The 26,746-nt window shown below is 38.4% G+C and overlaps 2 protein-coding genes across 10 annotated transcripts in view; one reads left to right on the top strand and one right to left on the bottom strand.

Moving 5' to 3' along the window:
* Positions 1–1,463: 1,463 nt before the first annotated feature.
* LOC109037547 (glycoprotein endo-alpha-1,2-mannosidase) overlaps positions 1,464–26,746 on the bottom strand; it is a 42,388-nt gene continuing 17,105 nt past the window's right edge. For 2 of the 8 annotated variants that reach the window (XM_072296219.1, XM_072296221.1), the window contains 2 exons: positions 21,925–22,113; positions 8,923–9,059 (listed from right to left, as the gene is read on the bottom strand). In XM_072296219.1, coding sequence (XP_072152320.1) covers positions 21,936–22,113 — 178 coding nt within the window. In that variant the 3' untranslated portion in view covers positions 8,923–9,059; positions 21,925–21,935. Of the gene's footprint in view, positions 3,231–6,157; positions 6,324–8,826; positions 9,060–9,972; positions 11,237–20,530; positions 21,901–21,924; positions 22,114–26,746 lie in introns of those variants that run through there. The other 6 variants (XR_011899164.1, XM_019052277.2, XM_019052278.2 and 3 more) reach the window with 6 other exon arrangements.
* On the top strand, positions 19,678–26,292 carry LOC109037548 (uncharacterized). Of its 2 annotated transcripts, none has more exons than XM_019052279.2 (3): positions 19,678–19,951; positions 23,588–23,664; positions 25,247–26,292. In XM_019052279.2, exons 1-3 carry the CDS (start codon positions 19,693–19,695, stop codon positions 25,376–25,378), a joined length of 468 nt encoding a protein of 155 aa, XP_018907824.1. In that variant the 5' UTR covers positions 19,678–19,692; the 3' UTR covers positions 25,379–26,292. The 2 variants fall into 2 exon arrangements, with proteins under 2 accessions (XP_018907824.1, XP_018907825.1); XM_019052280.2 differs by lacking the exon at positions 19,678–19,951 and adding an exon at positions 20,167–20,406.

Genomic DNA, 26,746 nt, shown 5'->3' with positions numbered 1-26,746 from the left:
CGTCATCAAATCTATTCTTTTAAAAAAGTATGCGTAACTTCATTTCATCTGACATTTATGTATCATGTCTGTACACACCTCAGTCAGAAGTGCCGTTTTTCTTTTAAAAGTAAAGTAGAATACAGACACGTCCGCACAAAAACTTGGTCAAAATTTTTAAACAAGTATATTATTACTCTATATAAAGCTGCCGTAGTGGCTAACTCTGCCCCCCCCCCCCCCAGAGAAAAATTGGCGGAAGCAATTTCCTATAAACTTGGTAAACGCTTAGCAATTGTCGTAAGGAGTTGATCAAAATTAACTCGATCAGAAAACGTTGCCCAGGACGCCCGCAAGAGCGGAAAGTTTTTTCTCCCTACAGTAATGCATTGGGGATACAAGGTTTTTTATGGGCTCTGCTCTGAACAGGTTGAATTGTGTCGCGTGACGTCACAGCAACCCCACTCGTGTGCCTCGATCACGTTCGATCTTCCAACTGTGTGGCTCCCTCGCGAACTTTTCCATCTTTCTACTCCTTTCACGTACATGGTGTTGGCCTGCCTGCACCTAAGTATCTCCTCAGAACTGTCATCCATTTTTTACTGTAGGTTTGTGTTCCATCTTATACTCGTCGTATGTTTCTTTGACTTCCTCTCATTTTCTTTCGCCTACAATCTGATCGATTTTCGTGAAACTCAGGAGCGGGGGGTATTTTTCGACGGGAAACCCGAATTAATGGTCAGATTTCCTTAATTCCCAAATCCAAGATGGCGGCACTGGCCTGAAATGCAATCTCGGTTTCTCTTCAATCGATTTTCGTGAAACTCGGTTAGAGGGGGTATTTTTCAACGAGAAACTCGAATTTTTGGTCAGATTTTCAACATTTCAAAATCCAAGATGGCGGCCGCACTCTAATGCGGTCTCGTCTCCTAGACCATAGATTTCTGTGAAAAAGAAGATGAAGACGAAGATTTTGTCTTCTCATTATTGTTAAAAACCATGTGGGGCGGGAGTGGCTCGCGGAGAGAGTCGCAAGTTCATCGCGAAGCGACGAACCGGGGGTCCAGGGGCACTCCCCGGCTAAGCGTGTCAGCTCGCTAGCGAGCCTTTCACGGCTAGTTACTCTGTAAAAAGCTGTGCGTTCCCACTCACGTCGCCGCTGTCCATCACGCGATGGTGGGTCTTGATAGAGAGCAGAGCCGCAAACAAACCTACTACCACATGCGCACGGCGCATCGCACAGGCATTCACGTTGTTGCGCACCCCGAAAATAGGCGACATAACTGGGGTCGATTTTACCCATTATTTCCGGGGGACATTGGCAAAAACGCTGAAAGACGTGTCCAATGGATTTTCATGAGCTACTTTGTGGCCAAACGGTGATCGATTTTGAGGAGGTACGAGTTTAAGATCCTCTCGTAAGTCATAATTTGTGTTCGAGAAGGAAAGAGGGAGTTAAATATCTTCTGAATGAGAAAATGAAGTTCGGTACAAATTGGTGCACTTTTATTTTGCGTATCTCAATTATTTCTGTTATCCTTCAATCACCCGTACACAAAATGCAAATTTATCTTATCATTTGTCAATGCTCATGCAAGTTGAAAGTTCTCTCTTCACTTACGATTTTTTGGTTTGCTAGTTTTTTACGCTCTGGTTTCTAGTATTTGCCTCTATAAATTTCAACAGTCCTAGAATTTAAAATTTCCATCATTATAATCATCATCATCATCATTACTATAAGTATTGTAGGATTCCATTCCATTTCATCTTTTTCTCAAGTCAGGTGAGATGGTAAAAGAAATACTGAAAAATTTAGTTAATTGAAATGGGTGTGAATACCTAAATATTAGTTTTCTACCAGTCCTCAGAGATTGACCATGAAACACGAGTCCAAGACAAGTGCGACTAACCCAAGATTCACTAAAATTTCCAGCTTTTCTCAGTTTTCAATGAATGCAAACGGCCGTTTAACCATGCACAAAGTTGATCATCGATCAACAATTATCAATAGAGTTGACACATCATCCCTTGATTTCCCGGAACAGATAGGCGTTTTTGTAATAGAACTAGAAAATCTTCTTACGTACGATTTGGCTCAAGAAAAATGTGCAGGGTTTTCTTGAGAAAGTTGCATTTTTCAGCATGATGGATGTAGTCAGATTAACCTTTATTATATTTACAACGTTTTCTGAGGGAAGGAGTTTTTCTAGGCGGAGATCAACAGTTCCATTGTGCACTGAACTGGATCAGGAATGTCCTGATAGAGTCAGAATAAACAGCCAGATTGAGTCTTTAAAAGGAACATTATCATGATAGTTGGCGGTAACAGCATTACAGATCCTGCATCAAATGCGGTTCTTCGTAGACTAGAATGCTAAATTCTAAGGGGTTTGGCCCTTTTGGCGGAAGACTCTTACTGGTGAATACGCTGTTAATTCATTTCCTTTTTGATCAAAAACTTGGCGCAGACTGTTTGCTGTTTCAACGTGCTGCAACTGTGAGGATGTGTCAATGATGTGCTGCTGAATAATTTAGCAATACCTAAGCATAAATTTTTAAAAGATCAGTCATCAAAATTGAAATGAAGCCATTCCAAGTGATCGCAGTTTTCACAATTGAATTGGTTGCACTGAAGTATTTGTATCAAAATATCTTCTTGAATAATTCTTTAATGATCTAACTTAAAATTGAGCTATCATCTCTGTTTCAAAATAGGAGGTGGAATTCAGAAAATAACTTATTGACTTATCAATATATACCTAAATGGTCCAGGTAAGCATTTTGAAACATTATCATCTCCTCTCCTTGGAACAATTAGTTTTAGCGTGTTTAATGTCACAAAAGTCACGTTCTTATCAATTTTTTGGTGAAAATAGTAAGCCAATATTTTGTTAAATTTGTATAAAAATAATGATCGTAGGGAGAGTAATCTCTATAGATATAATGTTGTGACTTCTGTGGTGTGGCTGGCTCTATCTGTGTCCCGCCCCGCCAATCATTGAATGAAGTAATTGATATCATGCGAGGGCTTGTTGCGATTGCTGCCCGCCAGGCAACTTCGTAGTATCGCCCATTTCGTCGGTGTTTCTCTTGATATGAGTTCCAGAATTTAACACTTGTGTCGGAAAAACCAGGGGCAACTGATGGTGAGAACAAAAGGCCGTTATTTTGTGCATATTTGGCAAGATTTTGCCAGTTTTTCCATGATGATCCATAGGAGAGCCCATTACTGCCGTAGTATGTGTAAAAACCTGCATGAATGAGAAATCTTATTTAGTGAGAGGAATTACAATTATTTTGGAAATCTTCTCTCATTTATGTTATTATGATGATGTACCAATAAGGATAATATTTGAAGCAACTGCCTTTAAGGGGAAGTTGATTTTTCACGGAACTTCCTGGAAAAATGCACTTCCAATCAAGAAGAAATCATACGTGCATCAGTTTTAATTTATTGAATAATTTATTCATTATTCTGTTTCTGAACTCTCTTCTAGAAATAGCTTTCTGGAGTAAATGTCAATGAAATGATAAAAACACATAGCCCAAGTAGCATGGATTGCAATTTCATTGCAATGGATTGTGAGTTGATTGCAATTTTTGCTTGTTGCCTATACGTTCATTTGAAGGCGCTTAAAAAGTTGCAATTTTATTGCAATAAGTTTGCAAGAAATGTAGATTATGCTTGTTTTTCAAGGCACTATAAAGACTGCAATTTCGGTGCAATCATGTTGTAACAAATTCACGCCATGTGCCTGGCATCCAATTCTCTAGTTGTTTTAAAGTTTTTTCGACTTAAATGTCTCACCTACCTAACCCATATAGCCCAACATATTTTGAAAATATTGTCACCTTTATCAAAATATTTTCATGGCAATATTGTAAGTAAAATATTTTCAAAATATTTTTAAAACATTTTAAAGGAATATTTTGAAAATGTTTACAAAAAATATTTTTAAAATAATTCAAAAATATTGCCTGTAAACATGCATGTTAAAAATATTCCTTAAGAAAGTTTTGAAAATATTTTAAAAATATTTTTTGAAAATATTTTTAAGTTCTCAAGTTAGTATGTGGTATAATTTTACACCGGTGTTAATTTAGTGTGAGTACCTATTACGTGATATCGAAAAAAAAAATCAGACAAAAAAAATATGAAAAAAATAAATAACACGAAAAAAAATAAATAATAGGCAAAAGAAAGAAGCCTGAGAAAAACGGCGTTAATCAAATCTATGATGAATGTTGAGCCACGCACTGACGCAATGCATGCGATAACAGCCTTAACAGGCGTGATTTCAACCAAGCTCATCATCAGCTCCCTGTAGCTCAGTGGAAGAGCGCTCCGCTATGACACTCGCGGGTCGGGTTCAAGCCCACTCAAGGGCGTCCGGTATTTTATGCTGCTAAACGTCGTAGGACATTAGGTAAGCATGGGTTCGAATTATTATAATTTCCCCGGAAAATTTAGGGGTTGAAATTTAAAGGTCGTCAATATTGAAATTTCTTTGCAAAAAAAAAAATTGCAACTTTTTTACAATGAGGGGGTCAGATGTTGTAAAATAATTGCAATTTTCTTGCAAGAAAGTTGAAATCATCTGGAAATTTTATTTCATTTAAATTGCAATTTTTTCGTTGCAAAATGCTACTTGGGAGGTACCTCATCACTTCTCATTGTTTGCGTTAATTCAACCCAAGTAGCATTTTGCAACGAAAAAATTGCAATTTAAATGAAATAAAATTTCCAGATGATTTCAACTTTCTTGCAAGAAAATTGCAATTATTTTACAACATCTGACCCCCTCATTGTAAAAAAGTTGCAATTTTTTTTTTGCAAAGAAATTTCAATATTGACGACCTTTAAATTTCAACCCCTAAATTTTCCGGGGAAATTATAATAATTCGAACCCATGCTTACCTAATGTCCTACGACGTTTAGCAACATAAAATACCGGACGCCCTTGAGTGGGCTTGAACCCGACCCGCGAATGTCATAGCGGAGCTCTCTTCCACTGAGCTACAGGGAGCTGATGATGAGCAGGGTTGAAATCACGCCTGTTAAGGCTGTTATCGCATGCATTGCGTCAGTGCATGGCTCAACATTCATCATAGATTTGATTAACGCCGTTTTTCTCAGGCTTCTTTCTTTTGCCTATTATTTATTTTTTTTCGTGTTATTTATTTTTTTCATATTTTTTTTGTCTGATTTTTTTTTCGATATCACGTAATAGGTACTCACACTAAATTTACACCGGTGTAAATTACACCACATACTAACTTGAGAACTTAAAAATATTTTCAAAAAATATTTTTAAAATATTTTCAAAACTTTCATAAGGAATATTTTTAATATGCATGTTTACAGGCAATATTTTTGAATTATTTTAAAAATATTTTTTGTAAACATTTTCAAAATATTCCTTTAAAATGTTTTAAAAACATTTTGAAAATATCTTAATTACAATATTGCCATGAAAATATTTTGATAAAGGTGACAATATTTTCAAAATATGTTGGGCTATATGGGTTAGGTGAGACATTTAAGTCGAAAAAACTTTAAAACAACTAGAGAATTGGATGCCAGGCACATGGCGTGAATTTGTTACAACATGATTGCACCGAAATTGCAGTCTTTATAGTGCCTTGAAAAAGAAGGTTAGGCAACAAGCATAATCTACATTTCTTGCAAACTTATTGCAATAAAATTGCAACTTTTTAAGCGCCTTCAAATGAACGTATAGGCAACAAGCAAAAATTGCAATCAACTCACAATCCATTGCAATGAAATTGCAATCCATGCTACTTGGGAAATACTGAATGACAATACTCCCAATTCAAAAAGATGCATATAATAAGCAATTAGAAGAAGAGGTATTAACATCTCAGTTGAATAATGAAGTTTACCTAATACATGAATTTTTGAGGAGGAAATATTGTTTGAAATGCTTAATCTACAAAGCTACACTTACAGTACTTTGTTTCATATCTTGTGTTTTTGCCCATTCTTTCAAAGATAACTATAGAGCTGAAAACCTTTGTTCTGGTACATTTGTACTGTAAAGTCATGAGGTTACATTTCAATTGAAAAGGGATCTGAGAATGAGAATCAGATGTTTCTGTCTCCAGCCATCATATTACTCTTTTCCCAGTATGAGTTAAAAATTTCAAAATATCTTACCATCAAATTGTGCTAGTTTAAATGAGCGTAATTGCTCATAATTTGTCAAGAGACCCAAAAACACACCATCATACATGGTCCCTCGGATACTCATGTTTCCATGCTGATGTAAAATTGACCTGTACTGATTTGGAAAGTCATTATCGGAAGCATATATGTAAAAAATCTGCAATTTATAATAATTTTATGTATTAATTATAAATCTTAAATAGGAAATAGTTGCAAACTCCTGCAACTATTTTACAATAATAGCTGAAAATAATTGAAAATTTTAAATCTCTCTTAATTAAGGAAAACAAACTCTGATTCGTAATTTTAATAATTCTCGAGTTTTCATCAGTACTAAATAAACCTTGATCAGAAGTTGTATAAACTTTCCTGGCTCAATTTTTTCTTTCAACTTTTAATCAACCTTTTTAAACTGTTCTACTGATCACTGTTATCGGGGTATTGTAACACTCCACTGACAATGAACAGAGTGCCTACTTACTTCTATTACTAAAACTGAACTGTAACGGAGAATCATAAGTTACAATTTCTTCTCTGGAATTATGCGGACCAAGAGTTTAGATTCTTAACCTAGATTCATCTTGCAGGAAAACAAAATTGGACGTATTTATGCTAAAAGGAACTATATACAGGGTGTTTCAGACCACCCGCACCAGGCTTTTTTCTCGGTTGGTATAGGTCGTACGAAGTCGGAGACCGCGGGGATAAATAGGGGATTGACCGCAAGGAATCCGAATTTCGTAGTCCCGAACCCCCCCCCCCCCTTTGGAAGGTAAATGGGGGGTCACGATGCTAAAAGTCACGGTCACCGAATTGCGGATAGATCGCATCAGCATTGAAAAGCACGGAAAGTTTCACGTGGAATTGACCCCTAAAAATCCAAAATCGGACCATCCAAGGCCCATAAATGACCCCCTAAAGATGAGGACAGTGCCCCCCTCCATAATTTCTCTTTGGTCTAAAAATTGACGTAGATTCTCCAGAAAAAGACAGTTTCCCAGATAATCGACCTCGAGAAATCCAAATTTCATGGTCCCGAAGCTCCTCTAGCCTCCTTGGGGGGTAAACGGGGGGGCCCAATTTTAAAAATCGGGGCTCCTTTCCGAATCGCAAATTGCTTGCATCCAAATTGAGGAGCAGAACACATTTATATCTTAAGTGACTCCTATAAGAGTTCTAATAGACCCCCTCAACGGCAGAAAGTAACTTCCTGAGGAGGGGGGCTTCGCCCCCGCCAAAAATTTCTCAGGATTCCTCTTCGGTCGCAAAATTGACGTCGATTCTCCAGAAAAAGACGGTCTCCCATGTAATTGACCCCGAGGAGCTCAGGGAACATGAAATTTAGAGTCCTCGGGGTCGATTACATGGGTAATCGTCTTTTTCTGGAGAATCAACGTCAATTTTGCGACCAAAGAGGAATCCTGAGAAATTTTTGGCAGGGGCGAAGCCCCCCTCCTCAGGAAGTTACTTTCTGCCGTTGAGGGGGTCTATTAGAACTCTTAGGAGTCACTTAACATGTAAATGTGTTCTGCTCCTCAATTTGGATGCAATCAATTTGCGATTCGGTAAGGAGCCCCGATTTTTAAAATTGGGCCCCCCCGTTTACCCCCCAAGGGGACTAGAGGAGCTTCGGGACCATGAAATTTGGATTTCTCGAGGTCGATTATCTGGGAAACTGTCTTTTTCTGGAGAATCTACGTCAATTTTTAGACCAAAGAGAAATTATGGAGGGGGCACTGTCCCCATCTTTAGGGGGTCATTTTTGGGCCTTGGATGGTCCGATTTTGGATTTTTAGGGGTCAATTCCACGTGAAACTTTCCGTGCTTTTCAATGCTGATGCGATCTATGCGCAATTCGGTCGGGAACCGTGACTTTTAGCATCGTGACCCCCCATTTACCTTCCATGGGGGGGTGGGGTTCGGGACTACGAAATTCGGATTCCTTGCGGTCAATCCCCTATTTATCCCCGCGGTCTCCGACTTCGTACGACCTATACCAACCGAGAAAAAAGCCTGGTACGGGTGGTCTGAAACACCCTGTATGTTGCTCGCAAACCCTATGCATATAGTTCTTTTTAGCATAAATACGTCCAATTGAATGCCGATTGAAAATTCAATACTAATGATCCCAACTATACAACTATGTCTATGAGATAGAGATACGACCTAAAAAAACTTCTGCATTGGAGGTCTCGCTGTCCATCTGCTTTCCTGACATAGTATACAAATGCACCTCAGATAAATTGTCATCAACCCATACTTACATGCTCGAATAGCATTACACAAAAAAAAGTAACTCATCTGGTCCATATCTCTAGAACGAAATATATTCCATTGATTTTCCCATGTAAATAAGTGCTTTTATGAATAAGCCAGAAATTTTGGTTCTTTTTTGCGTGTAACACTATATCCAACTGGAAGCTGTTTTAAAAGAATTAAGTATAAGGCACTCAAATAAAGGCTGGAAAATCTCAAACAAGCAAAAAACTCTGGTTGCCCTCATTGCAAGTCAAATGCAGAAAGAATTCTTATTCTTGTCATTTTGAGACTGTGTTCATAGGTTGCTCAATGGCCTAATGGGCTTTGTGATTTTCTCGTACCTACAATCATGAATAGGTCTAGTAAAATTACTAAATTTCTTTAATTTACAGAAGCAATACCGGCAAGTTTGCGCCCTTGTGTAATATTCTGTGCAAAGCTGAATGATTTCCAAAGTTGTTGATTATTTTTTGTACTTGAGCTGCAAATTGGAGCATGTTCTTGCTTTGTCCACATTCTTGGAAATGGATAGCTATTCTCAGGTCATTCTTCAAAGCTGAATCCAAAATTGATCTGAATAAGTCTGTAGGAAAGCCTTTCTCGTCCAAAGGGCACCATGAAACAGCCACAACACCTGAAATACAAATGAAATAGAATTTCATGCATATAACTGACTGCATTTCAAAATTGAGAAGAGACACTCGCCTTAATTTTGTGTGATATGAAATAAATTATCTCCCTTAGAAGTAAAATAGAAAACTGGAATGGAGTTGAAACAGCCTCAAAATTTTTTCAACCATTCATTGTGTTTTCCTACTGAAAAAATACATTAAAAATTTTAAAAGGTGCTTAAGGACCTTACCTACAGGTTCAAAAAATTCAAAACGTTTGAAGCTACAGATGGCTGGACTCAATAAATTGATTTTCGGTGTTTTTCAGTCTTTAACAATTTGATTTTCTTAAGATTTACCTTGTCCAAACAGATCTATGTTTAATTTTTGACTCTCAATTTCATTGCTAAAGATATCAAAATGATACACATCAATGATTGTGGAAACTTAAAAAGAGGTTTTTACAACATTTTCATTGCATCTCGGCATTCATTTTCCCCACATTTTCCATCAAGGAAACAAATGAAACATGTTTCTACCTGATTTTTCATTGCTGAATATAGAAGCAATCTTTAAATGTACAAAAATACATTCAAGTCGCACCCAGCATTCTAGCTATATTGATACTTCGAACACAAGAGTATTATACTGGAAAAAAGTTTAAGAATTTTAAGTTAAGAATTTTAAAACAATGGTAGGTTTTTCACATTTGCACCAAAAATTTAGACAAAAACTCAGAACTTTACCTCACTTCTTAATTCATATTCTAAATAAATGGGTGAGGTTTAATTTGAGTTTTGAATGTGAATGAAAAATAAGTATAAATTTTGGAAAAAAATCAGCTACATGTCTCAAATATTGTCGCCTATTTATTTCAGACATCAGCTACCTACTAAAAAGTTCTTGCTAAGATTGTCATTTGAACTTTGTTCTTACCTATACTCGTGTTTCGTATAATTTTCATGTGTTCTGATAGCACAGATAAGTTACGGGAGCTGTAGCACCCTAAATACGGATAGTAAACTGATGCTATATCTGCTGGTGGATTGTATTCATAGGGGGGAAAATCCATTGCCGAATCAAGTGTGGAGTCCGAATTCCAATTTCTCCATTCTCCATCATAGTCTTGACTTCTAAAGGAAGCATAGTAGAAAATATGAACGTTCCGATTTGGTTTCGTAGTTCCATTGGTGAGAATCTTAAATTTATCATACTTTGATGTGGAGCGTGAGAGTCTTTGAATCTTTTGTTTAATCCATATCACTTGCAGTTCGGACTTACTAGGAATTTTCTCTACAGCACTAGCATTGTAAGTAAATGTGTAATTGTTTATAAAACTTTCATGGTTTGGTGAATTTTCTGCTGGTAGGTATGATGTATATAAATAGAAAAGTGGTGCAAGAGTGATCAAAATTAATTTTTTAAAGCGTCTCCAATGGAATTTAATTGGGCGAATCATTTCAAGTGGGTGGATAGGTATAACCTACCTAGGTTTAAATTCACAGTCCACTATAGGTATCAGATACCTACAAGTAAGCTCATGAAAAATAATGAAGCTTAGCTGCCTTGGAATTGCAGTATCATCCATCTTCTCCTCTTCTCCCGCATTTTTATACCTTGTTTATCATGCACCAAGATTTACTGGGATGCACTGAAATGTTATGTTTCTGATGATTAAATACAGAGATTTCCTTTTTCTCATTGAATTCATTTGAATACCCTGTCAAAACTTTTCGGAATGCATAATCTCTCTTGCGGCAGCTACTTGGTCAAAATGAGGCATCAACCCAAGTGTCAAGAGGTTTCAGAACTCGGGGAGTTGGGCAAGTCTAGCAAAATGCTCGAATTGGTGGGTATGTATGTTCCGTATTGATCTACGAGGCTGACACATCACTGTAAACTTCTGAAGGTATGTTTTAATCAAAATACTCGCAAACATTGCAGTCTAAATAACGAAGTAAAATTACGGAGTTAATCTTTAGACTCATTTCTTTTAACTTTGGGAAAAATTATTAACTTAGGAAACTTCCCGATTACACCAACATGTAGTAGTTATCATCGTCAGGAAAGTTGGTATTACTTCCGACTGTGACGCACAGTAGGCAAATCTAGCATTAACCCTTCAAACGAATTACGAATAATAGTTTGGTACTGACACATATTGGTTTGGTATCGGCGTGCAGCGGCAACACAGCGTCGTCTTCCTCCCTCTTTCAATCCTCGATCACTATTGGACGACAGCAGCGCAGTCGCTTGAAAATGGATAAAGGCTGCATTGCCGTTGTGTGCGTTATTATTATGCATTTCTGAGAGTGAAAAGTGGCGGCTGGTTAAAGTTCGCAAGATGACTGAGAATTGGCATCGGTTTTTTGTTTTGTCGGTAGATTTGCGCCAAGAGTGGTGTCCAGGAAGTATTTTGATACAAGAATGACGAATTTGACGGTAATTTTTTTTTAAAAGAAAACCAAAATTATCAGAGTGGCGGCCATTCTAGAGTCCCTTTAGGCCCAACGTTTAGGCCATTCAACATTCACAATATACCCAGAGTTAAGAAATTTCATGAAAGATTATAAAAAGAAATTTCATGGGGAAAAAAGAAATTTCATGAAATTTAAGAAATTTCATGAAATTTCTTGTGAAATTTCAAGAAATTTCATTCGATGAAATTGCTTTTAGCAACTCTGAATATACCCGATAATGGAGATGTTGCATGTGTGAGGAATTTGCGATTTGACCACTGATTTTTGTGTAAAAGTTCGCGAGAAATACGATTGTGGCACTGGTTTTCTCTGAAATTAACTCCCAAGCTCAGAAAAAGCTCTTAAGTTGAGTGAGGCCCAAATGGAGGGGATATCCCACGCTATTCTGAGAGTCCACCTCTACATCAAGACAAACTCCTATGCAAAGATAGGGAGCAAATACATTAGCAAAGATGCCGTGTTTTCAGTTTTAGAGTCCTCAAATAAAGTGGCAGCCCTGTCAATGTATTTGCTCCCTATCTTTACATGGAGAGTTTGTCTTGATGTAGACGTGGACTCTCAGGGTAGGGTGGGATATCCCCTCCATTTTGGCCTCAACTTGAGAGTTTAATTTGAGCTTGGGAGTTGATTTCAGAGAAAACCAGTAGCACCATCGTGTTTCTCGCGAACAATTACATCAGAATTAACAGTCAAATCGCAAATTCCTTACACATGCAACATCAGCGGTTCGTTCATGCGGAGTGCGAAAACCTAGTCTTTAGTGTAAAATAAGGTTTCAAACACAAATTTCAGAAACCTACATTTCGTTAGTTCCGTATCGTTTATGCCGTGATTTGAACCTTGGTTTCAAACTCCGGTTTCGATTGAAGTTAGGTTAAGAGGCTCGCATAAACATAGCTATTGACAGGGCTGCTAATTTCTAGCTATAATTAATTATTTGGGGACTCCACAACTGAAGACACGGCAACCCTGCTAATGTATTTACTTCCTATCTTTGCATGGAGAGTTTGTCTTGATGTAGAGGTGGACTCTCAGGATAGCGTGTGATATCCCCTCCATTTTGGCCAAAGACATGGTTGTGGCCTTAACTTGAGTGCTTTTTTTGAGCTTGGGAGTTAATTTCAGAGAAAACCAGTGGCACCATCTCGCGAACTGTTACATAAGAAGCAGTAGACAAATCGCTAATTCCTCACACATGCAACATCTCCATTGACACCGCGTTCAGAGATGGAAAATTTCATGAAATTTATTCGAGTGAAATTTCACGCGTGAAATTTCATGAAATTTCATGAAATTTCACGAAATTTCATGAAATTTATTGAAACTTTTGAGGATACATTCAAGAGGCCAAGAAACGCCTAGAAACGGTGATTCTCGATATTGAGATTTTTCAGCCCCCCCTGACCTAACCTAACCTCACCACCCACTCTTCCAGCAGCTCAGTTTTTTATCACGAAGATTTCGGTGTCATGTCAGATGTCACTTATGTAAGTCATGGGTCCTTAATTTTCGTAAGTAATGCATCATTGACACTTGAGTGCCTCCGCTCCACCACAAGAACAATTTCCTCCACGCATCGGCATGAAAATACTAGTTTTTTTATGAGGGGGGGGGGGGGACTTTTATTTGAGAAACGTTGGAGAAATTGATGCTAAAAATTGTAATGCTAAAAAAACGGCACTTTTAGTGGTATATTTCTGAACCAACTTATTGTCCTACATATTTTATAATCTTGTCCACGGCCACGCGATTTGCTGGGTACATGTCTGTTTACATTTGGTTTGGAGGTTAGGTTAGGGCTAACTTTCTCTAAAACCCCCCTTGTGCCCCCTCCTTTGGGTGTAGCATCTCATTAGTGGGCCATATTCTGCTGCATCAGCAGAAGGATCATCTGAGCCGTTTCCGAGGCTTAGTAACAATATTTCTTTGAAAAATCAACAAATTTCAATTTTTTTGAAATTTATTCGGGCCTTGTGAAATTTCACTTTCCATCTCTGACCGCGTTCGTTCGTCGATTGAGTTGCCTGAAACTTTGGATGTTGTATTGGTATGTGAAAACGAATTTAAAGTTAGATTTCTGAAAAAAAAACAATTTTTGGTCATTTTGAACTTCGACTGGCTGCCATTTTGAACGTTTCGTTTTTTTCAGATTCTATGGTCAAATTTGTCTTTCTTGTGTTAAAATTAGAGTAGCTGAATAGCAGAGTTGCTAAAAGAAATTTCTTTTTTCCCAATGAAATTTCTTTCGACCGACAAAATGTCAAAAATGCTTATTTTTTCTAACAGAATTTGTTTTTATTTTCAAAGAGAATAATATTCGTCAATTAGACCAGTTGGAGCGCGGTCTTCTCTCAGCTCTTCTCTTCTGGTCTTCTCTTACTACTCTTTCTCTTCTGGCAGTTCTGGCTCATCATGGGGAGGGGGACCGGGAACCCTAACCTCAAATTTCAAACTGTTAATTTCTGAAAAAATCAGAGACAAATGAAAAAATCATTTAAATTGTTTCAAAGATAGTTCAAGATCCCTCTCTTTTGTACCAAAAAAGAACGATATACTATTAGGGGGTACTAGGATTCTTTATAGTCAAGACATTTGTTTTTCTCCAAATATGAAAGCTAACGTCTTACTTTATCCGTAAAATTTATTTTGGTGTTCAACCGGTACGGCTGTGTGTTCAACCAAAATTTAAGATAAAAAATTCAAAATTATGTTTTTGCTGTTTTACTCAACTTTCTGGGCATTTCTAAAGTTCCCATTCACAGTTTACCACGTGCCTATAAATGAACTTAAGGAGATTCATAAGTTTCAAGGGTTTAATCTTGAATTCTGCGTGTTAAATGAAATTTCACGAAATTTCATGAAACTTCATGAAATTTCATTATGAAATTTCTTTTTATAATCTTTCATGAAATTTCTTAACTCTGCTGAATAGGGAGAGTACCGAAAGATCGGTTCATGGAGGGCTTAGGGCCCAGAAGTGCAGCCACCCTTCTAACCAACTTCTAACGCACAAAATTTCACTGCCAGTCTGCAGATTCCAATTCTAACCAAGATTGCCAAGAATGTACAGAAATTAGCGTTCTTCCGCAAAATTGTGTTAATTTATGCAAAAACTGAGTCAAACACGTGCTTAATAAAGGACGGTTCGTAACAATAGTATCGGTAAATCGCTCTGGATAATTGAAATTCATAGGTTGGCTGCCCTTTTGGGCCCTAACTTTATTCGCGGAAGGCCCGATGGACTTTCGGAGTTTCAGATCTGTCGGTACTCTCCCTATACAGGTACTCTAGTTAAAATTAGAGTCCCTTTATACCCAGAGTTAAGACAACTCGATTATCAGCTGACTGGCAGCCGGCCTTGGCTGGCCATGGAGGCCGAAACGAGTGCACCCAAACGAACGATATTGAGGGATAAGGATCAGGAATCCTGCGATGTCTGTCACACAAAAACAACAACATCAACAAATTGATCAATTAAAAAGAAAATGAGATTGGTTTGTGAATAATTTCTTAATCTATTTTCATTTTGGACCGATGGAAATAACAATTTACTCTTGATAAACCACAATTAGGTAATATTTTCATTATTCTTGTTCATATTCGAGGTACCGCCATCTTGGTGCACTCGTTTCGGCCTCCATGAGCGAGAACCAATCAGAATTGGATTTTTTTCTAGGCCACTTTCAGCCCAACCAAAAGTGAGTTGTCTTAACTCTGGGTATAAAGGGACTCTAGTTAAAATACCTCCCACATTTCGATATTTGTGCAAATCCATCATCAAAAAAGCCGGTGCCAATTTTCAGCCATCTTGAACTTTAACCGGGTGACATTTTGAGACGATTATTTTGAGGTATTGATTTTGGGTGTGCAAAGTTTTCTTTTACATGCTATTTCCAATGAGGTATTACAAGGGAGATCTTTCTATTTGAAAATAAAAAAGTTTGGATCCCAAATTTTTTTTTTTTGGGGGGGGGAGAGGGAGGTATCTTCTGGGAGGTGCCTCCCAAGAGGGCCCTCCTGAAAATTATAGGGGGTCAAAAATTAACTAGGTATCTTTGATCTAGAAGTATCCTCCAAGTTTCAAATCTACCTCAACATTATGCCGCAATTACACGCTGAATTTGGCAGCTGAATGTGGCAGTCAACAGTCATCGCTCAACAGCTGAAATTTCACTAATTCGAGTTATTTTCATCCAAATGGTATCAAATCTATTCGAATAGTTCAGACAAATCCGACACTATCCGATGGTTGCTGAGAATCGTTGCTAAATTTTGCGCGTCACGCGCAAAAACTTTAAAATGGCGGCGAAAAAATTACGGGAAATCCATATCACAGCTGTTTACTATGGAACGCCGTTAGTGTCAAAACCCTTCTCTGGCGCGCGGAATATTTTTCCGGCGCGCGGAATTTTTTTTCGGCGCGCGGAAAGAAAAAACCCGTTTTCGATGAAAATCTCTGAATTTCCGGATTCCGCGCCGGTTTTCGATATATTTGCGCCGTTTGTGTCAAAACTATTTTTTCCGGCGCGGCGCTCCAAATCTGTTCCGCGCGCAGAATTTTCGATATATCGATTCCTGCTCGCCGATCGTGTCAAAACTGTTTTTTCCGGCGCTGCACCAGAAAATAATTCCGCGCGCCACTTTTTCGATATATCGATTTTTCTGCGCGCGGAGAATATTATCTCTCTTTTGAACGATTTCCATTAAACCGTTGGAGGGGAAAAAGTGCAGTGTTGCCGATAATTTAAATTTATTTATTCCTGAATCCAGAAAGTTTGCTCTATTGAATTTGTTCATATTCAAATTCCCACTCATTGCTTTTTTAGTTCATTTAAGTAGTAGCTGTATAAACTTCACGCTGCTTTACGTTGACCATCTTCTCCGCGCGCAGAAAAATCGATATATCGAAAAAGTGGCGCGCGGAATTATTTTCTGGTGCAGCGCCGGAAAAAACAGTTTTGACACGATCGGCGAGCAGGAATCGATATATCGAAAATTCTGCGCGCGGAACAGATTTGGATCGCCGCGCCGGAAAAAATATTTTTGACACAAACGGCGCAAATATATCGAAAACCGGCGCGGAATCCGTAAATTCAGAGATTTTCATCGAAAATGGGTTTTTTCTTTCCGCGCGCAAGAAAAGGGTTTTGACACTAACGGCGTTCCATAGTTTACCGATGGATTTGCACGGAAATCGATGATCTGGTGGTTTATGGCTCGAAAAAAATGAATCTTTCATTAGATTTTTGAAATACTAAATACTTTAAAAATGGCGGCGGAAAAATCGGTGTTATGGCCGGTGATATGGATTTCCCGTCATTTTTTCGCCGCCATTTTAAAGTTTTTCGAAGTTTCAAAAATCCAATGAAAGATTCGTTCTTCTCGTGCCGAAATATCCCCGGATACCAAGTCTCATACAAATCTAACGACAAGCAGCCTAATTATCCACTTCCCGCTCTAAGCTGCCATTTTGAAAAGGAATGACTTTTCTGGAAAACTAATGCGCTAGAGTCGTTTTTCTCGTCCCGGAAAACCCTAGGATTCTGAGTTTCAGACCAATCCGCCGATAAAAATCGGAGACGCCAAATTTCCGCCATTTTGAACTTTGACCGGCCGCCATTTTGTCAAAAATCAACATTTTGACCTGCGGTTTGCGCCAAAAATTTTCTTTCTTTATTACCTCTCGAATGCGGTATCACAAAAGGGGGGTTGCAATTAGAAAAAAAAAGTTAGCCCCCGCCCCCCCAAAATTTTGGGGGGACCAAAAAGTTGCTACTTTATACCGAGGAACATTGCCAAAGTTTCAAATTTCTATCTCAGTTAGGAAAAAATTTACAGGGGTGGTAGGTGACTTTTGGATAACTCAGTTTAAAGCTGCCGTACCGGCTCACTCTGCCCCCCCCCCCCCCCAGAGAAAAATTGGCCCCTTTCAACTTTGTACATGCTTAGCAATCGTCGTGAGGAGTTGATCAAAATTATTCCGATTCCAATACATTGCCCAAATGCCCAGGACGCCCGCAAGAGCGAAAAGTTGTTTCTCCGTCTAGTAATGCATTGGAGATACGAGGTTGTTCAAGCGCACCAAGCCGAACAGGTTCAATCCTGCTACGTGACGTCACAGCATTACAGATGAAATTTCAGGTTTTAGGGAGTATTTAAAACAGTTACTTTTAAACACACTAAACTGAAAGAGCACACAATTTTGTATTTGAACCAAAACCAGTTTTTTAAATTGCTCGTCTTTTTCCGCATCCAACGAGTGGTCATTTAAGCTGGAGAACCGAACGGTTCCGGACTTATGATCGATTGAAGTTTCCACTCAACGCGCGCCGACCGATTTTCGCGCGCAAAAAAGTCGGATTTGACTGTTATTAAATCAGATTGAATGTTCAAACTGAGCAAAATGTATTATTAGGAACTCTTGAGAGTAGCTGAGTTCAGAAATCACAGATACTTCCAAAAAATTCACGTTTTCTTTGAGCGGCCGGTCGGCGCTCAATGGGCCTCTAAAATAGCGCTACGAAGCTGTAATTTTAAAAACGTGACTTTTTAGGAAGAATCTGTGATTTCTGAACTCAGCTACTCTCAAGAGTCCCTAATAATGCATTTTGCTCAGTTTGAACATTCAATCTGATTTAATAACAGTCAAATCCGACTTTTTTGCGCGCGAAAATCGGTCGGCGCGCGTTGAGTGGAAACTTCAATCGATCATAAGTCCGGAACCGTTCGGTTCTCCAGCTTAAATGACCACTCGTTGGATGCGGAAAAAGACGAGCAATTTAAAAAACTGGTTTTGGTTCAAATAAAAAATTGTGCTCTTTCAGGTTAGTGTGTTTAAAAGTAACTGTTTTTCCTCAAAAACTGAAGAAAAGCACATAAGTTAAGTTAAAAATGTAATTTTGGGATTTTGACCTTTAGAATCTTAAAATATGCAATTTTAGACGATTTTTCGTCCAAACCGAGCCTCAATATCTTGATTCGTTCGAAAGATATCGAGGTTCACAGGTTTTGACTTCCACCCCCCCCCCCCCTAGCGCCTCCCCAAAATTTTTTGGGGGTCTGAAAATTTGGGGAAAGAAGCGCTCCAGTATCAGTAACTGATAGACGAAGTTTGAATAAGTTTTAGTGGGGGGGGGGGGGCGAAAAATGTCGTTTTTGCATACGGCTCTTTCATCAACACTGTATAAAAAAAAAATGTCGGAGCGATTTCCTTCAAACCACAAAATACAGCTAAGGACCACTTTTACATGCCTGAAAAATCAAATTTAGAAAAAAATACCGCTGAAGCCTAAAAAAAGAATAGTTGTGTCTCTCTATACTATTGCTTTGGGGATACGAGGTTGTTCAAGCGCACCGCGCCGAACAGGTTCAATCTTGTCGCGTGACGTCGCAGCATTAGACGAAATTTCAGGTTTTGGGGGGTTTTTTTCTACGGATTTTTGTGAAAATTGGTGTTGTCAGTACTTTTCGACGGGGAACGCGAATTTTTGGTCAGATTTTGAAAATTCCAAAATCCAAGATGGCGGCCGTGGCCAAAGTGGCGAAGATGTTATCTTCTCATCATCATTATCATTATTATCACTATCATTATCACTATCATTATCATTATCATAATCATTATTATTACTCGGGGGGCTATGCCCCCTGGCCCCTACGCGGCCCAACCTCCAGAGACCGCTTCGCGCTCAAACAGGCCCATGACAAAAAATATAAATTTACATTGTTTGAATGGAAAATTCGCAACTTTACCATGTAATATAAAAAAAAAAAAAAAAAAAAAAAAAAAAAAAAAAAAACCTGGGTCATATTTTGAAAATCTGAATAAAGCGGGCTCATCTAGAGAGAATTGCCCGTCGATAGCCGCAAAAATCATGAAAATCGGTCCGGTAGCACGTGCTGGAACTAAGCGTTACCAGTTATGCAAAATTAGGAGGCCTTGGAGCTTATAGTATAGATTATTATTAGGTCTTTTGGTCTTTATACAGGTTCCATAATGAAATGTACTTTTTTTTGAACAGCGCGCCAGTCCGTGTACTTGTCTACGTCACAGCCAATCTTCAAGATGGCTGCCTTGCCACCACCTTTTGTATTTGTCTCTGGTCATTCTATCTAATATCTATCTATCTAAAACAATTGGTGTGCAGGGTGTGCTTTCTTCCCCCAAGGCGGTTAAAGAATGGTGGTCACATTTCGTACCCTCTGGACGTCACACGGTATCGGGTACATCGGGTACGGTACATGGACTGGCCGAGGCCGGGGGAGCCGACTCAACCTCGGATTGCACGGCATAACCCGTACCCTCCTGACGTCACAACGCTTCAAGATGGCAGCCAAAATCGAAATGCGACCACCATTCTTTATCCGCCTTGTTCTTCCCCTTCCCAGCGCCCGCCCAGCCGTGAGTTCTGAACTTCTGACTTCGAAGCCTGCCTGCCGTAAGTCTCTTTTAAATTAAAATCATTCTTGAAAATAAGTACTTACCAGCGTATTAACTGTTAATTCTAGTCTCATCTCTCCTCGCCTCCATCGATTTGTCTCGGTATGTACTTATATGGGTTAGAATTCTAGAATCGACAATGTGAGGTTATGGATTGTATGAAGGTCATGTGAAATTTCACATCCATTAATGTCTCCCTCGAATTTGTGTAATGCCGACAAGTTATTTGTCACACGACGCAATGACACTTTAAATCTCAAGAGTGATCAGCTAAGTGATTTCTTGTTACGAATAACCTTTGAGTCTGTTTGCTAATGGATTAGAATTGTTCAAGAAGAGTCGTTGACTCTTCTCCTTACACCGAGAGGTAATTGATGGTTGAGCAATTGAGCCTCTCAAGCAAAAAGAGCTCTAGATTGAACCACAGTTCAACAGGAGATCGCAAATACTCAAGTGAGTTGAAAGTAATAATATCTGTCTAAATGGAGATTCCTTACCCTTCAGTCTCATTAACTCAAAGTTTCTAGCTTATCAGTGTTCACTGATTCTGTTCTACCTGATATTTGAAATGTCTTACCATCACAATGAACGTGGTGTTAGTATAATCATGACATGATGACATCAGTAACAGGGACCGGAATATGCATGATAGCCAACATTTATAAGACTCGTGACCATGAGCCATGACAGATCAGCCATGCCCTTGATCAAGTAAATTCTATAAATAGAATTGAGTAACTCATCAGTGTTGGACTGGCAAAAACTCTAACGGGTGATTTCACGATAAGAGGAATAGTCGTGTCGCCGTGGGTTATGAACGACATAGGGCAAAACACTTAAAAACCAAATGAATAAATCAATAGGAATGATGTCCCTGAACCTATCCATGCTAAAAAATATGATAAATTATTATTATATTTAATAATATGAGACTTTAAAGGCCGAAAATGTCCGGTCGGTTACGCGTCGCCAACCCCGATTTTGAAGCAAAAGAGCAATTTGCGATGACAAATCAGTACTGATCATGAATTCTTTGGCAATATTTGCTGAAAAGAGACTCTAATGTTCAAGAAAATTGCCAGTTTGAACTGAAATGTTTATTATTGAGCGAGAAAAGTCATTAGAAAGAGGTGTCGCCACATTTGGCAACAAATTTTTAAAGTTGTATTAAGTGCAGTGTTTCTCTCGCCAGATGGAGTCAGAAGTTTCAAAACTGCCATCAAATTGTTCGCTGAAGTCTTCTCAACAAAACCATTACTAATAAGTCAGTTTTTTTTACAATGAAAACTTTAATTATCATGAAAACCAGTGATTTTTAGGTGTGTAGCACTATTTCCTCACTACGCAAAAACCTCAATTTAATATTATTAAACTAAAAGGAAGTCTTTAAAGTTTAGAAAACTTTTAAGGCAGCATTAATTCTACCTCATAACTCAAGAATTGCCAAGTTTCATCTTTTGTATCATCTTTAATCTCACATTTTAAAGTGTCGGTTACGCTGCGTCTGTTACGTAACCGACACAATATGGCAGGGCCGCCATGTTTGCGTGGACCTCCAGCAGTCCCGCGGGAAGCGCTGATACCTGATTCAATGGCTTGTTTATCAATCACTTTAACTTTGCACTGAATCAAAATAGAGCGTGCAAAAGCTGGAAAAGGGAAGTTTAATACCTTTAAAATGAGGTAATGAAATCCTGTTAAAATTGGTGCACTTTTATTTTTAAGGTATTTCACATTTTAACTATTCCTGTTATCGTGAAATCACCCTAACCAAGCTTTGAGTTATTGTACCTATTCACTCTTTTTTCCATATCCACTTGAGATCAAGAGAATGCGATTCTAGCCCACATCTAGTCTGCTTGTAGTTGTTGGGTTCAGTAAATTCCCAAGGGAGCACCAAGCTAACTGATCGCTGATACCTATGCGGTTGCGTTAAAGACATCGTGAACAGAATTTGTGACATTTGCTTACCTCAAAAGTGATCATGGTTCAGGAATTAGATTGCATTCAAGTATTGAAAATTTGCAAAGCTCAAAGTTATTTGTCCTGGGCTCCCAGTGATGTCTGGCTGGCGTGCAATGTATTGCAATGATTATGTTGAAAATCTGGGCAGATTTTGACTCTTTAGCCAAGAAAACAACTTCTGCCCATGGGTTGGTTCTGAAAACAATTTATGATAATGACTTTTGCATAATTCAGGTACATTACTAGCCAGATCTTGCTACGAGAGAAAGATTGCATTCAATACAGCAATTGATTTCTGTGCCGTAAAGGTTTTTTTTCCCACAGCCGAATCCTTTTTTCATTTCTTTTATTTGAGTAATTGTTTTCTTGATGAATGATAGTACTGTCAATCATACGTGCAGGCTTTTGTAAAGCTAAAAGTAAAAATCTGCTTAGAAATTTTACTTAATTGAAACGACATATCGCACACCTTTTCGAGCATGCCAAGAACTTAACCCAGGAGGAATCACCCTAAAAGCCCGTCTTCACATTCACCCCCCTTGCACATGTATGTGAGGAGTCAAATCCAGCTTTTCTGAGGTGTGTTATACAGGGTGATCCAAAAGTCCCTTCCACCCCCTCTAACTTTTTACCTAATTGAGGTAAAGATTTGAAACTTGGGGGATGTTCCTAGGTCAAAGGGAGCTACTTTTTGGCCTCCCTAAAATTTTCAAGGGGCCCCCCTTGGGGGGGCAACGGCCCCCAACTTTTAATTTTCAAGTAGGAAGACCCCCTTTGTGATAGCTCGTTCGAAAGAGCATAAAAAAAGAAAACTTTTCGCGCAATTCCGAAGTCAATATCTCAAACCGTTTAAAAATGGCGGCCGGTTAAAGTTCAAAATGGCCGAAAATTCACACCGGTTATTTGTCGATGGATTTGCGCGAAAACCGGTATGTAGGGGTATTTTGACACGAGAAAAACGAATTTGACGTTAGATTTTCAAAAAAACCGAAATTTCCAAAATGGCCGCCGGTTAAAGTTCAAAATGACAAAAAATTGATTTTTTAGAAATCTAAGTTCAAATTTGTTTATCTTATGCCAAAATACTCTCAAATTCCAAGTTTTAGGCAAATCCATCAGCAAGAAACCGAGGTGACAATTTTCGGCCATTTTAAACTTTAACCGGCGGCCATTTTGGAAATTTCGGTTTTTTTGAAAATCTAACGTCAAATTCGTTTTTCTCGTGTCAAAATACCCGTACATACCGGTTTTCGCGCAAATCCATCGACAAATAACCGGTGTGAATTTTCGGCCATTTTGAACTTTAACCGGCCGCCATTTTGAAACGGTTTGCGATATTGACTTCGGGTTTGCGCGAAAAGTTTTCTTTTTTTATGCTCTTTCGAACGAGCTATCACAAAGGGGGTCTTCCCATTTGAAAATTAAAAGTTGGGGGCCGTTGTCCCCCCAAGGGGGGCCCCCCTGAAAATTTTAGGGGGGCCAAAAAGTAGCTCCCTTTGACCCAGGAATATCCCCCAAGTTTCAAATCTTTACCTCAATTAGGTAAAAAGTTAGAGGGGGTGGAAGGGACTTTTGGATCACCCTGTATTTATTACCTTATCTTGCATGTGTCCTGAAACTTCCAGTGCAACTTATGACCCCCTTTTTTTCTTTCTTTTCACATCCGCAGTGTCAGACAGGAACTCTCAGATCAGAATGTACATCTCCAGAACAGTAAATTATGGCATCAGGCTCACACCTGTACAGGTAGGAAATTTTGCAAGCATGTTCTACCTTATGGACATATTTATGCTAAAAGGAACTGTGTTACACGCAAACCCTATGCACTTAGTTCCTTTTAGCACAAATACGCCCTTATTATGTAACTGTCCAAAGGTAAAGGCATCTTCCTCAACAAAATCTCAATTTTGAATTATTGATTCAAGAGCCCACAGGAGAGTTCTATAAATATTTTTGGACAAAAACGAAGAACCATATGCAACCAAATTACTTAATGTTAAGACGATTTGAAGTTCGCACCAAGAAAAGTCCAGTTTCATGCAAATTGGAACTTGTGACATGTTATATCCAAGTGGCATTGTGGCTTATTGCATATTAGTTGATTCTCAGTGAGAGGCAAGACAGCTCCTCTTTGCATTGCTTACACAATGCATATATTTGCGTATATATTGCAATATATACTGTGTCTGTTTCCATTTGGACTTTCTAGATCCAAAGTAATCAATAATAGAAAGTGAATACCCAGACTGAAACTGATGCATGCATCAAAAGACTTTGCACGGAGTACCAAGTAATTCGGCGCTGGCGGAGATTTTTTGTAGTATGTTCCTTAAGATCTTGTGAGAAAAATGAGCTTTAAAATTGAAATTTCCAAGTGGCAATTTCTGGTAAATCGGGTTTGAAAAGCGCATTTTTCAGCAGTTTTACACGTGTGATCCAGTGGACAAATTAGGTGATTGAGGAGTGAACTCCTCTTTAATAATCTCGTGCCAGCAGGGGAGATTAGACAGCATGCCAACTCAGTTTAAAACAAAAGGTTCTGCATCTTCAACTGTTGTTGGTACCATTCCTCCAAATAATTACATGCGTAAAATTGCCAAAAAATGCACTTTTCAGACCTGATTTTCTCAAAATTGACTCCTAAAAATTGTAATTTTAAAAGGTCTCTTTACTAAGGAGTTCGCAAGGCATATCATGTGAAAAAATATTGAAATTCAGCCAGCGCCAAATTTCTTGATATTCCATGCAAAGTCCTTTTATGATGTTTACTGTTGTTCAGCATTTTAGGCTGGAAGTGCAGTTTGTTTTTTATATTGTTAATAGACGCTATTAGTGCCACGTCACAGAAAAGCGATATATATCGATTTTTTCCCATTGGTAGCATTGAAAGAGGTTCTGCCAATGTTATTGTTTGGATCCAATTTGATGTATTGGAGAATCCCTATGATGACGTCGCCACTAATAGCGTCTATTGCCTTCCTGAAGATCGGAAGTGTATGAAGTCATACTCAGTGACATGATGAATTGAAGTCAGCAATGGTCATCAAAATTTAATATCAACTGAGCAGCCCAACTACAAATTTGTTCTCAATCAAGTCAGGCTCCACTTTAACATTGAGGAACACCCTGCATTACAGACTAACTCTGAAGAATACCAATAGGCCAGTTCAAATCTGCAGTTAGGGCCATCAAAGGTTGCCCGGCTAAGTGGTTCCGGACTTGTTCTATTATTCTTTATTTAGTTTGTGCACGCTGTCTCCATGGTATTCAGGAGGAGAAAATTTTAAGTTGATCTTAAATTTCTGAATTACTGATTTTTTTCTTCCAGACTCGATTGTGGACCTCCATCGATAGACTGATTGTTCCTTCTGCTGTATTCTTAGCTAGCATAGGAATAACGGTCTCTACATTCAGTGTCAAACAATTATTAGCCGCAGGTAGTCGAACCAAGCGCTTTTAAGAGGCTACTTTCCTGAAGTCAACATTAACCACATCAATCCTATCGCTATGCTATCTGGAGGATAGGAGGAGGAAAAAAGATATGACTTTGCTTTTTTAAGCTTGTAGAGTCAAGATTCTTTGTAATTTAAGAGGCATGTTGTCAGATGGAACTACCTGGCAAAGAATTTCAAATTTTTGCACTGTTATTTTGAAACTGAATAACATTGCAATAAAATTTAGATGTATGTTTTCCCACCCTCACCACCTGTCAAAATGTTGATTGTTTTCTACCTACCCTTCTTCCCTATTTTTTATTCATCAGTTTGCTTGTAGTATTATGATCTTCTGTTTTTCTCTTAACACATCTCTGTAAGTTTCGATTTTATATCTCTCCATACTTTGTACTTTAATATATTTCTTCTTTTATTTTGTTCAAGGAAGCACGACCTATTATCTTTGTCGAAAGTTAAATAACTGTCATGTAAATTATGTATCCAATCTGAATGTAGAGCATTCAGCATCACAGTTCACTTTGAACAAATCTATTCCATCACTAATGATGAGCAAACTTCTGCATCTGAGAAGTACGTTTCAGTCCAGAGACGAAATTCCACAACAATGCACAAGTAAAATTCAAACAATTGCTGCATATCTTTAAATGATGTAAGATTTGCAAGAACAGTCAAAACCTTGTAAGTGATTGTTGACAATGCCTGGATTTACACTGTGGGAAGAAAATTTATCTTGCCGCACTCAAAGGTATATAAGATACAGAGTTATTTATTTTTTCATGATCTCTGGCCAAATATTAAAAATTCCATCCCTCAGGAATGTTGAAAACTGAAGTGTGAAATTTTGCCCTGATACTGTGTTAAAATGAAAGAATGGTGTGGTTTTGTGTGATATTTAATAAATTTTTAGTTTAGTTGCCCAGCTGTTTATGTCCTCTGACTTATTCTTTATTGAATTCCCTGAAATAATTTACCTGCAGGTACCTAATTATGGACACTCCCCATTAACTCAGCTTTCACCTTGGTTCTTTTAGGCCTGATGAAGAGGAAAACTTGGCAGTTAACGGAGGGCTTGACTCAACAGAATCCAAATTTCGTGGTCTCCTAGGCATTCCCCCTCTGCCTATCCTCTCCGTAGGGCGAAAGGGAGATAGGTTTGGAAAGTGGGGCTCTCAGCGAAATGTCGAAATCATTATATAAAAATCAGAAAAGATTGTGAACCCTATTTTTCAAAACCCTCCTCTTTTACGCCCAACGGAAGCAAGGGGAATGGCGGAATTTAGATTCCTTGGAACTGGTTTCTGAAACGGCCCTCTAAGCCTCTGCCTTAATCTGAGTGGACTGGCACCAATGATTCTAGCCGCTCTGTATTTATG

The sequence above is a fragment of the Bemisia tabaci genome, chromosome 2 (genome assembly GCF_918797505.1).
Source record: "Bemisia tabaci chromosome 2, PGI_BMITA_v3".
Taxonomy (NCBI): Eukaryota; Metazoa; Arthropoda; class Insecta; order Hemiptera; family Aleyrodidae; genus Bemisia; species Bemisia tabaci.
This window is presented reverse-complemented; position numbering and strand designations above follow the sequence as displayed.